This window comes from Nicotiana tomentosiformis, chromosome 1, assembly GCF_000390325.3.
Source record: "Nicotiana tomentosiformis chromosome 1, ASM39032v3, whole genome shotgun sequence".
Lineage (NCBI taxonomy): Eukaryota > Viridiplantae > Streptophyta > Magnoliopsida > Solanales > Solanaceae > Nicotiana > Nicotiana tomentosiformis.
The window spans coordinates 55,837,389-55,849,979 of NC_090812.1; the positions used below are offsets into that span (position 1 = coordinate 55,837,389).

The window sequence follows — 12,591 nt, forward strand, 5'->3', positions numbered from 1 at the left end:
TCTACTCATTCGGGGTAGGGGTAAAGTCTGCGTACACACTACCCTCCCCAGACCCCATTAGTGGAATTTTACTGGGTTGTTGTTGTTGTATCTATTTTACTCTCAAAATTATTAAAAATATCAAAGTATCCAAAAATCACCGAAGAATTTATAGAATTATCATCAAAAAATACAAACACACGTTCAAAAAACCTAAAAACACAATCGTAAAAGTAAAACCTAGAAAACTAATGCACTAATCAAAGTAAACCCTAGGAAACTATTTTATCATTAAAAAAAAAAAGGAAAACGATTCAACTAAGATGACTATAAACAAAAAAATCCAGAAATTAAATCGTAAAAACAATACTAAAATAAAACCCAGAAAGTTAATGCAATGTACTTGTGATTAAACGTAATGTTATTGGGGAACAAACAGTTGAAAAATCAAGAAGAATCGAAAACCGTTTGATTTCAGAGAGAAACAAATCAAAAAACACGAAGAACGGGAGAAGAGAGACAGAGACAGTAGAATGGCGTATATTTGGAGAGAAAGTAGTCTTTTAATAAAGAAGGGCAAAATCATCTTTTTAAAAGGCTTTTAACAAAAAAAAAAGGGTACGGATGCAAACAAAATAGGGTTAAAAATAAAGCGGATACAGGTTAAAAAGGGGCGACCAAATAGGGTGCCCCATGCAATTTTTACATTTATTAAACTCAATCCATCTTGACACATCCCATCTCAACCCATTTAAAGTTGAGCTGATTTTTAGCCATAATTGGTCCATGAGTAACTTTGCCAAAATATCTTAGAAATAATTATTTTTTTTGATATGTTATATATGACCATAACAAAAAAAATTATTTAGTAATTATACAATTCATAAGAAAATAATACATATTAATTAAATGCTTGGTAAGAGTTGGGCGGGTTGGGCTATAACCCTAATTTTAGAGATCTTGACTTAACTCATCTCAGCCCAAGTAACTTGACCCGCCCATTTATAGACTCAACCCATTTTGACCCGTCCAAAATCGGGCCAACCCGCCCATTTGACACCTCTTCTACAATAGTGCATATTCAAATTCAAAAGAAAAAAAAAAGAAATTCAAATGGATATATAAGTAATAATACTTAGGAATTGACTATTTTGTCCCTCCCTTGGCTTTCAGAAGCAAGCAGACGAAAAACCAGGCAGTGTAAAAGCATAGGAGAAAAAGTGAATCGTGGCTTCTGCAGCAAAATCCAAAACCATAAACCCCTCAACTGTAATAACTGTCAGATCACAATCCCCAATTGATAGAAAATTTGGTAGAAAGATTGATCGGGTCGGATTGGAATCAGATCCGAATGTCAAAGGATCCGAGTATGGAGATACTGCTGCAAGAATCAGGGTGGGAAGAATTGCGGAAAGACGCTCGCAAGATCGAAGGGGATCTTGATGTTAAGCTTTCTTCTTATGCTAAGCTTGGTGCAAGGCTCACCCAAGGAGGTACTCTCCAGTTTTTCACTTAAATCTTTTATACCCAATTGAATATTTGAACTACAATTCCTAATTTGATAGGAAAATATTAACTGATTAATTGTGTTAAAATGTTAATGGGTTTTGGGTTAGTAAGTGTAAAGTTTCTATCTTGATTCATTGTATCAAAATGCTGATGGTTTTGGTCCAGAAAGTGCAAAGTTTTGCTTTTGAGTGAAAAATGTTTATAGGATTTGGTTAAGAAAGTGGTGAAGTTTATGTGTTGATTCATTGTTTCAAAATATTGATGGGTTTTGGTTGAGAGAGAGTGTAAAGTTTCTATTTGATTCATACTATCAAATTGTAAGTGGATCTTGGTCCAGAAAACGTAAAGCTTTTAGCTTGATTCAATGTATCAATCTGTTGCTTTTTTGTTTGTTTGTGTGTAGGACTTATTTGAGAAAGAGTATGATACTTTCATTATATCTTGATTCGTTGTATCATACTTTGTTCTTACTCTATGTTGTTGTTTATGAGTTGAGTTTCTGGTTTGGATCAATTTTGGGGATCCTCCGTTTTGCCTTTTCAATTTCGTTAATTGAAGTTTAATTTATGGCTAAATGTGTGATTATTTGAGACAAAGAAGTTGCTACTGCAACTTCGGCTAATTGAGGGAAATGAATAACCAGCTTAAATTTTTTTGATAAGAAAAGTAAGACTTACTATTGAATGTAGTGCTAAGTATGTACTGTCAATTAAGGTGCTTGTGAAATTCAGTACTTCATCCATGTAATGAATCCATGAACTCCAGATCCATCTACAGTTTTCCTGTTGTACTGAAAATATAAGTTTTTGTAAACAGTTCAACTTTAAAATGATGAAGATAAAAGCCTTTTCTCAAAACATCCGTGGTTCCTTGTCTATCCATCTGCCAGAAAATATACAAAGTGGAATGTTTATCCATAGCTTCTTCTTCTCTGTCCATTGCAACTGGTCATGGCACCTTTCAAATACCCTTGCATCACTCAACTCTCCAATTAGGCCAAGAACATACGCCAGATTGCCCATATGAACCGGAAATGCAGGAGATGTCTGTCTAATTTGCAAAAGTAACATACACTGCATGATTTCTGTACCCCTGCTTTGGATTCATGTGTGAGACAGGCCTCGTTGAGTGCTAGCCATCCAAATCCAGCCACTTCTGCTGGTGCATAAGTTTTTCATAATCAACTTCCAAGGCCACGTTCGCTCCTTCTTGTGCTGGTTTTCTTGATTTAAAATAAGAAAATTCCATCCTTCTTTGCCATCCACTATGGAGAAACTGACCTGTTCGTTACCACTACCAGGTCCCCCAGTCAGTAATAGGTATGCTCACACTTCCCAGTTCCTAGACTTGTAAGTTCCTTCTAGAGTGAAGATTCCAGTTGCTGCCTTTCAAGCAGTCAGCTATGCTGCATTAGTTGGTGTTGAACAGATTGTATAGATCTGGATAAGTTCCTTAAGAGGTCGGTTTTCCAGCCATTTGACTTGCAGCATCCTTGTTTTCCTCTCATTTCCCACCTGGGTTTTTATGATTCCTTCAAATACATCCAGCTTCCTCATCTGCTTCCAAACTGCTAACCCAAATGGTGTTATAACATCCTTGGTGCACCATTGGCTGTCCATTTTACATTTTGCCATGTTACCTTTTTCCATAGTTCGTCTATTCCATCTTGGATCTCCACAACCATTTGAACATAAGACTTCTATTGTGCAACCTTAAGTTCATAACTCTGTTTTTGATGGCCTTGTTGTCCTTTTGCAGACTAGCTTTCTGTGGGTGCCAATTTCCATTATCCTCCCTCCCCCCAAATAAAACTTACATTCTTTCGTGGTTCGCCGATAATTTGACCTCCTTTGTAGATGAAAAAGTTCTCCATACTTCTCTTCCAAACTTAATCTGTTCAAACGTTTTAGTATTACTAACTAATTTGACTGATCATGTCAAATGAGGTCAAGTTTATTGGGATAGAGGTATTAACCGGTATAGAAGCTAAAAAAGGATGTTTGCCACCTTTTGATCTTCATAATAAAAAAGTATACAATGTAATGCATGCTTTGCTGTGGAAATGTCTTGGTATTCTTCCCATATAGGTTTATTCTCCACGTTTTGATCTGGTCATATCCCCGTTTTCATTTTTCATCATCTTTTTTTCTTTCTAATTCATATTCAAAAGATGATCGCAGTTCCTTATCCTTGAAACTGCTAAAAGCAAAGAACAGTTTTATCCCACTCAGTAATTGCTGACAATTGTTTACTAGAAATAGGTTGAAGTTAACGTGTATAAAATCTTCGATTTTTACAACATAGCCTGGGGAAAGACAACATAGCCTCGGGAACATCTTCGATATGCAGAGTTGAAATTATGAGACAATCAAATCTAATGCAAAAAGATCATTTGTGCAAATTGCAATTGCAGAAATCATTACTCTAATTTTGGTCCAGACCAGGAGGAAACTTCCTATATGTTTGTTTGTTGCATATCTTTGTCCATGTAGACCTAAAAGGGTCAACACTACTTATTACCCCCCAAATCTTAGATATGCGATCTGTGGGTTTGTTTGGTTATGAGCTTTGCTAATAAACAAGAGTAAATGTATTTATCAAAGGCCGAACAAGAGTAATTTTACTTATCAATGAATCCTCACTATCTGTATCACTCTATTTGGGCCAGTTGATTCCTGTATACAATAATTTGGGGTCTAACACTAGAAATTCTCTACTTTGCCAACTGACATACAAATCTCTAAACAGATTAAACGGACTCCTAGCAACACATTGCCTAATGTAAACATAGGATCATCACTACGACTTAATGCTCTTTTCCATTTCATGGTAAAGAAAAAATGGACCAATTTTTAGAAGGTTATTTCTCTTTTTGTAAGTTAATGATCTGCAGCTAAACTTGTAATTTTGACAAGATGCTTGAAGAACGAAGCAAATGTGGCCTGTTTCTGAATTTTGGAGCTTGTGAACAACTTAGCTATGGTTTCTGATATTTGTTTTTATTGGTTCAGGGTATGTAGAAGCTGGTTCACCAACTCTAGGATCCAGCAGGTCCTGGAAGTCTATGGAAATGGAGATTCAGTCATTACTTGAGAAGTTACTGGATGTAAATGATTCTATGAGCAGATGTGCGGCTTCTGCTGCACCTATCACTTCTGTTACACAGAAGCTGGCAAGGCATAGGGACATACTTCATGAATTTACCCAGGTTACTAACCAACATGTTTACTATAGTCACTGATACATTTTATTTTTTGCAAATTTTCAACTATAGTCACTGATACTTGATAAAGGATTTAACATTTGTAACTTTCTGAAATGGGAAAAACAAAAAGGTATGCATCAGCAGTTTTGGTTACAATGCTGCATTGTCTCCTGCCATGTTGATACCCAACTGATATGAGTCAGTATCTCTAAGCACTCATGAGCAGTTTCCGAAAATCACTCCATTGCCCATGTTGCTACTGTAATCCGTTTTTGGAACTAAGAACTAACAACATGCGTTAAGAATGAATATTTGAAATAATACACAAACTATAATCAATTTGTTTTATTGTTTTCCTTGGCTCGGCTGCAGATTTAGCTACTGACCCATGTTAACTGCGAGAATTTACTTAAGCTCTTGGAAGTTTTGATTTGTATAGAAAGCAAAGTCTTCTGATGATTGTAAGATTAGCTATCAGTTCATGCTTCTTAGAAGGGTTAGTTGATGAGGGTCGTTAATATACCAACTATCTTGTGGGAGTAATTGGAAGTAATACTCATTGATTAAAGTACTTCTATTATTGTCCATATAAGAATAGATTGCTTAGTAGAGCCTAAGGAGGGTCAGATTCCCTCAAAATTTAGCAATGGAAGTTTGGGTTATACGAGGATGTTGAACTGCTATTATTCGGGATGCATGTTATCTGGGTAGTTGGCGTTTCTTGTTAGCTATGCCAAGTCATTGTTTTCAAACTGACACTATGATCTTGTCTCAGGAGTTTAGGCGTATTAAGGGAAATATTAGCTCAATGAGGGAACATGCTGAACTTCTTAGTTCTGTAAGAGATGATATCAGTGAGTATAAGGTAGGAAAAATTCATTATTAAATATTTTTTAGATGCTATAGTTTCAATTGCATGTTAAGCTATTATTTGTGTATATTCAGGCATCAGGGAGTTCCCCCAAGATGCAGATACTGCGGGAGAGAGCTGCTATACATGGAAGCATATCTCATGTAAGATTAAGTGCTCTTTTTACCGACTGATTATTCTCTGTACAGAGTTTACTATCTTTTGTTACTCTATGATGGTCTTGGTATGGAGTATTGTAGTGACAACTAAACCTCAAAGACATCTTTCCATACAGTGTTATTAAAGGCAAAACGTGAAAACAAGCTCTGAAGTCGCAAGTGCCTAAGAGCAATTAAATTTGGTGGACATGTTGACCTCTTGTCCCTCAGCTAATAGCTGTTATTGAAATTAAAATTTATTTGTGTTATTGGGAAGAATATTAATTTAAAGATTGAAGACTCTAACTTCCCCCCCCCCCCCCCAACAAAACCCCCAAACCCTGTTTTAGCTCTATAAGTGTCGATCTGGGTTTCCATGATAAGATTATCTGGATACGAAATGAGAGTGTGACAGCATTCTGCAAACATATACGATCCTGTTGCTTGTTCTAGGAATTCCAAATCGTTTCCCCTCTGTAGTTGCTCATCATCTTTTCAATCTGCTCCGGCCATGCTGCTTTTAAGAGCTTTTCCGAGTTATGATCTGCCAACCCTCATAAGTCACAAAACTTTTTGATCACTAATAATCATGACTTACTATTTAACAGAATCTAGGACCTCATGTGCCCAAAAAAGACGCAAGTACTTCCTCTCAAACATGTTGATCCTTCTGTGCAGATTGATGACGTGATTAACCAAGCTCAAACAACCAGGGCTGCCTTGGGTTCTCAAAGAGCTTTATTTGGTGATGTTCAAGGAAAAGTGAAACAATTGGGTGACAAGTTTCCTATCATTCGTGGGCTAATTGGTACTACTATTTTGGGGACCATTTCTGCTATCAAATTGCTTAGTTAAAAATAATATGCTGCTTACATCATTGCTGATCTTTGCAGGTTCAATCAGAAGGAAGAAATCAAGGGATACACTCATTCTATCTGCAGTCATTGCTGCTTGCACTTTGTTTCTTATTATCTATTGGCTTTCTAAGTAATAGATATATTTGTTGATACAAGAAAGTTCAGAAGATAATGTTTTCTAAGGAATTTTGCGCTTGTAGTCACTGCTATTTCCCCAAAAGCGATAATCTTGAGCTCGTGATTAAAAAGCCTTTCTGTTTTCTTCTAACTTGCTTTTATAACAATATATTACTTTTGTTCTCTCTTATTCCAACTTCAAATATTTACCAACTACTGCTAGAAAGTTTCTTAATGTGATAGGTTCAGGCTGCTACGTTTGGTGTTAGGATTATTTAACATTAAATTCATGATCAAATTTATAGCTTCTACGGCTGTGCTATGCTCATAACAATAGGCTGCCTCATTCTTCAAATTAAGGTCATATTTTGTACATGAGTTATTCTAGTAGCGTGTAATTTATGACCTGCCTTCCATTATATACTTATCTTTTGATTAATTAAATTCCCATGACTTAAGCTGTCCAGCATTAGAGTTAGTTGTTTAGGAAAAAGACTGAAATGACAGGTAATACTATAAGACAGTTAATGTAACTACTTTTCTACCACCCAAAGTGTGGCGCATCAAGATTTTTCCAACCTTAATTAGTGGTTTGGTATTTTTGTCTTGAATATGGAGGGATCTACTAAGTGTGAATTTCAAGTAGTCAAATTAGTGAACTTCGAATATCTACTGGTTATACTTCAAATATCGGTTGGCTAAACTTGAATATGTAACTACTTTTAATACTAGTACAATTGTTCTTTCTATGTTTCATATGCATTCATTAGTTGGTGATTGAGGAAAGCGAGAGTTGTATATAATACTCATTTACATCCAAGATGGACCAAGCACGATATATCGCAAACCACTTCCAATTTTTTTATTTTTTATTTCAGTCAAGAATTTAGTACTTGCGTGAGTACTAAATTCAACACAGAAAAAATAAGATTGTAAGTCACTTCAAATGTTTTTTGAGTCCGAGATTGAACAATTTTGTAAGTGAAGAATTTAGTAGTCGTGTGGAAAAAAGGGAGTGGGGTAACCGTTCAATTCAATAATAAAATCACTTTCCCTACTCACATGCATTGAAAAGAGGATACAGACAATTATAGCACATAGAAAGCCAAACGCTGCACACTGCTCAGTCCTTATCTCCACAAAGTACAAAGGCGTTTTTCTTACTACAAATTTAGCAAAACATAAAAGTATGGCCAATTAGTCATTGCCAAAACATAAACACGTAAGAAGTTTGGCTTCTGTAGTAAACACTGTACATCATGCATTGCATGGAAACAAGTCATACCATTCCATACAATACAATGTTTTCTTGCTATAATTAAGAAGCCCTTCACAGTACTCTATACTTTCTCTTTTTAATTTATTATTACCAGAGGAGAGAGGCATATATTATAGCTACCCTCTACCCAATATTTTCGTACGTACTTTTTCATGTTAAAAGAAGATGCTAAAGAATGGGTGTGAGAGTGAGATGCCAAAACATATTTAAGCAGTCTTGACAGGTTATTAAATAAGCTTAGGTTACTTTATTGGTTTCCACTACGTTTTCACACACTTGGAGTTGGAGGTCTTTTCTGTGAACATTTACAGTTTCTAACATCTGTTATAGGGAGAAAGAGATGCCCAGATGCCAAAAGAAATTGGTAGACTTTTTCTCCATAGATTGTAGACTGCTCTATTAATGCAGAATGTGCTTATCCCCAACGAAAAAAAAAAAAAAAGAATGTAAAATGAAAAGACAAATGAATTTTTTTTTCATTGGTGTATTTTAACAGGTTATAATGGATATAGTTACTTGTGGTTATTTTTTTGAGGACCTGAATAAAAAAAAGTTGCATTGTTAGTGTATAGAAGTTTAAATTAAAAAAAAACAAGTAGAATAATTATCACAACAAGTGCTGTAGCTTAAGCTTTTACGGGACATCAGCTGACACGCTTCTACCTTTGCATTCTACTCATCAGATCTAGTATAAGATTACAATTATAATATAGTTACTTCATTAACTTTCAACTAGAAAGAGGAGAAAGTCAACCATTCTATTAACCATTCAACTAAAACAGAATTTGTTTTCCTCAACCCTATTCTACCTTACCTCAGAGTTGTCCCTGTCCTCCCAGCTCGTACCTGACCTATAGCCTATTTCGCGAAAAATCAGTTTAGGTTGAGAAATGCTTTTCGATAAAGTATTTTTCGATAAAATACTTTTGGAGAAAAGCAGTTTGTGTTTCGTTAATCAATTTGAAAAATACTTTTGAACAATAATTTATGTTTGGTCAACACTTTTAAAAAGTGTTTTTATGTGTCAAATTACAAATAAGGACATAAAGAGATTTGTTTAATAGTTAATATTATATAAGTAGATAAATAATTATAAATATTTATTATTAAAGATAATAATTAAGTTTTTTTGTTTTATTTAAGTAAAATATAAAAATAAATTGAAAAGTACTTTATTCTTTCAAGATAATTTAAATATATCAAAAAATCATCCAATAAATATAAAAGTTCATCCCAAAAGTTATTTTATATTACTTAATAATTTAAACTAAGTAAGATTATTTTTGTATATATAATATTTTGCAAAGGGTATTTTTGTTAGGAAGAAAGTCAAAACTGTTTCTGCTTCTACTTCTGAAGAGAAACTATTTCTTTCTGGTTCTTCAAAATTGCTTCTGCTTCTAGTCAAAAATACTTTTTTTAAATTAAAAAAAATACTTGGCCAAACACCTCAAATTGATCAAAAAAGTATTTTTTTGAAAGAAAAAAAACATTTTTGGCACTGTGAGAAGCTTGACTAAACATGCTACTAATTTGATATGTGCGTATTTTAAGAATAATATTTGAATAAATTAATACAAGAAGTTTGTGTAAAACATTTTTAAAAAATAATTTAAATACAAACAAGTACTGAAGTAGTAAACGAAGAAAAGACAGCACATCAATTCAAGATATAGTATTGCCAAAAGTATGGAGTTATTGAGAAAAGTTTGTCATTTTAGAAGTAGGTCAATATTTATTTTTTTTGGAGTGGAAAAAAATAAGATATTTTGATTGGGATGCAGTGAACGTAATAATGTTAGTAACTGAGATGTAACTCAATTACTAAAGTTGAAGGGCTAATGAATTTAAGGTTGATCTGCTTTATATTTTACTAGCAATATACTCTTTTATAGATCTTTACTTAAATTCGTCATATATATAGACAAGTTCTGAAATTAGTTTGAATGGAATATATCATGAATTCCGTATTGTTATGGACAAAGAAAAATCTTTCAATTGAAATTTTAAATGATTGAACTGAGAGGAGATTTATTAGTAGCTGAAAAGTTTGTATGTATCTAATTGTCAGTATATGACGAACTTGTTCTTATTTACAAGTAAACGTACAAAATTTAGAGCCAACAGTAGATCTCAACAATAAAAGAACTTCCCAGCAGTGATTCATAGTACGGTAATTCCGGTGATGGGATATTAATTCGAATTCCAGTACAGTGTTCAAATCTATATCAATTCATTTGTACTTTCGCCACTCTTCTAATTCCAGTGATGAGATATTGAATTACACTAAGCATCTGATATTCGAATATAGTAGCCCAATTAATCAAGATTTGCGACACATAGAGCCCGTTAAAGGAGAAACACTATTTAACAAAGAATTTTTAATTTTTAGGGTTGGAAATCCGTGACTTATCGAGTTATCGTTAAGAATGGGGATCTTATCCATCCCACCACAGTTTTCTGTATGGTTACTTATATATTATTTCAATATTATTTCTTTCAGATTTCACTGCCTCTCTCATCCCCTTAGGTCTCTGATAATAAAGTCTTAAAAATGACAGATATCATCAGCTCAACCACATGAAAACAACTCCTAAGTCGTGGAAGTCATAGATTAAAGGTTTGCACGATAATTTCAAATAGCAATCATTCTTATTTTATGTGTATTTCCAAGTCAATTTAATGAGAAATTACTTCAGTAATGGATAGTACCTATTGAGGGCTTGTGCTTTATATCCGTCTCCTCATATTTATATATTTGGTTTTTATTAATTTCAAATATTATTTTTTTCAACTTCAACCAAATATTGTCCAAACGGCACAGTCCCCCGCTTTCCCCTCTGCTGCTGCTTGTCCACGAGTACTTGTCATTAATGGCATAATTAAACTTTGATATGTCAAAACTTAGCTTGGTTCTACTAATCGAACAAAACAAAATTTAATTAAAGTAATTTTGTTTAAGTACATTATATTGTTGACACTGCACAATATTTTACAGCTTAATTATTCGTATCTAAGATGTCTTGTCATCTCTTTCCCACAATGCGGGATGAAGGTTCATTTAATAAAATGAAGAGAATAATCGATGGAGGGTTACCACATCCAATTGAGTTATTGTAGACTTTGCTAGATAAAGATTAACACTTGTTTCGAAATTGAAGGTTATTAAAATGAACAGAACAAAATATTGTGGCATAAGAGCAATATATAGTTGGATTCACATTATTTATCTGTAATTCAAAATGTAGCGTTGATAGAGAACATTGAAAATGGACCACAAAATGTTATGTAACGGAGAGTCTGAACAGGACCTTAAAGGGCAATCTTTGGGAAGACAAGACAAGCTTCATTTTCTCTTTACAAACATGACTTTGCTACTGCCATATTGACATGCGATGAAAATATGAGATGTGATAGTTCTCAATTATGTTAGAGAAAAGAAGTTGACAGCCATCTTTTTCAGCATTACTACTTTTTATGCTAGTGTTTCTTTTGTGCTTTTACAACAGCATTACTTCTCCCATCCTATACCAATAATCATCCACGAAAATTAAAAGGCTAGCCCCTTTTTTTTTCTTCTCATTTTCACCTAAGAAAGATTAAAAGTTAGGGCTATAAGGTCTACAATAATTATGCTAGCTATAATAAATTGCAGAAATTAGCGTCAGGACAAAGTGCTGCATAAATTAAGATCAAAGATTTCTGTCTTCTCTGCTTCACTGACAGCTACGCATCTCTCTGTTTCTGCGTGTGTGAGTGTGCGAGAAAGAGCCTGAACTGTCAAGTCATTCAGCAGCCAAAACTTTATTTTACCGCTTCTCTAACTTTAATTTTAGTTACTCTAATTATCTTAATTACTACTATTGCCTTGCATTAATCTATTACTTTAAGCAACTACCTGTTTTCTTCGTCTTTCTTTATTTCTTTCAATTGTAATTCTCAGTTTCTTCCTTCTTCATTATCCCCGTTTTGGTAAGTCATAACATCGATTCGTGTAGGTTCGAATTTTACTTTTCGGGAGCCTATTATACTTTATTATGTAGAGCAAAAACCGAAAGCAACATTATGCTAAAGAGAATTCCGTTAGATGAGACACGCAATATAGCCCAGGGATATAGAATAGTAGCGTCATGTTCATCTGAACTCAGTACTTTCGAAGTGGATCATAAATAAATGTGTACGGGTAAAATCGGGGTAAAGTTTTCCCCAAACCCCTCAATGAGAGAACTGTTTGACCAAAAATGTAACTTTCGGTTAAACCATTAAATTCATGTAATGATGGATTAAATCTAGTTGAGGATAACAACTCTAGATGCTAGTCTCGAAAACGTGCAGGAGATGGGGACAGATCCCGTAAATGGTTGATGGTCGTATATGAAAAATACTCTTAATGCATGAACATTAATGGAGATATAATTAACAATAAATGACAATAAATGATATTTAAGTAAATAAGGAGAATGATTCACCCAATAATTAACCGATTGGACGAATGTTTCTCCTGACACAGAAAGGTCCAAGATTTCGTATGAACAATCCTTGGATCTAGTGGAAAGGTGGAAAATAATATGAGCAAGAATCTTTATCAAAAGGTAATCTTTGTATTTTTGTAAGAGAGAGGGAATCTTATTCTCAAA

The 12,591-nt window shown here is 34.0% G+C and overlaps 1 protein-coding gene across 1 annotated transcript; it reads left to right on the forward strand.

The window, feature by feature from the left end:
• The first annotated feature begins 1,132 nt into the window (after positions 1-1,132).
• Positions 1,133-6,865, forward strand: LOC104103573 (Golgi SNAP receptor complex member 1-2). Its single transcript, XM_009611489.4, has 6 exons — positions 1,133-1,472; positions 4,500-4,696; positions 5,469-5,558; positions 5,639-5,707; positions 6,380-6,509; positions 6,595-6,865. The coding sequence occupies exons 1-6, from the start codon at positions 1,331-1,333 to the stop codon at positions 6,690-6,692; spliced, it is 726 nt and encodes a 241-aa protein (XP_009609784.1). The 5' UTR covers positions 1,133-1,330; the 3' UTR covers positions 6,693-6,865.
• The last annotated feature ends 5,726 nt before the right edge of the window (positions 6,866-12,591 follow it).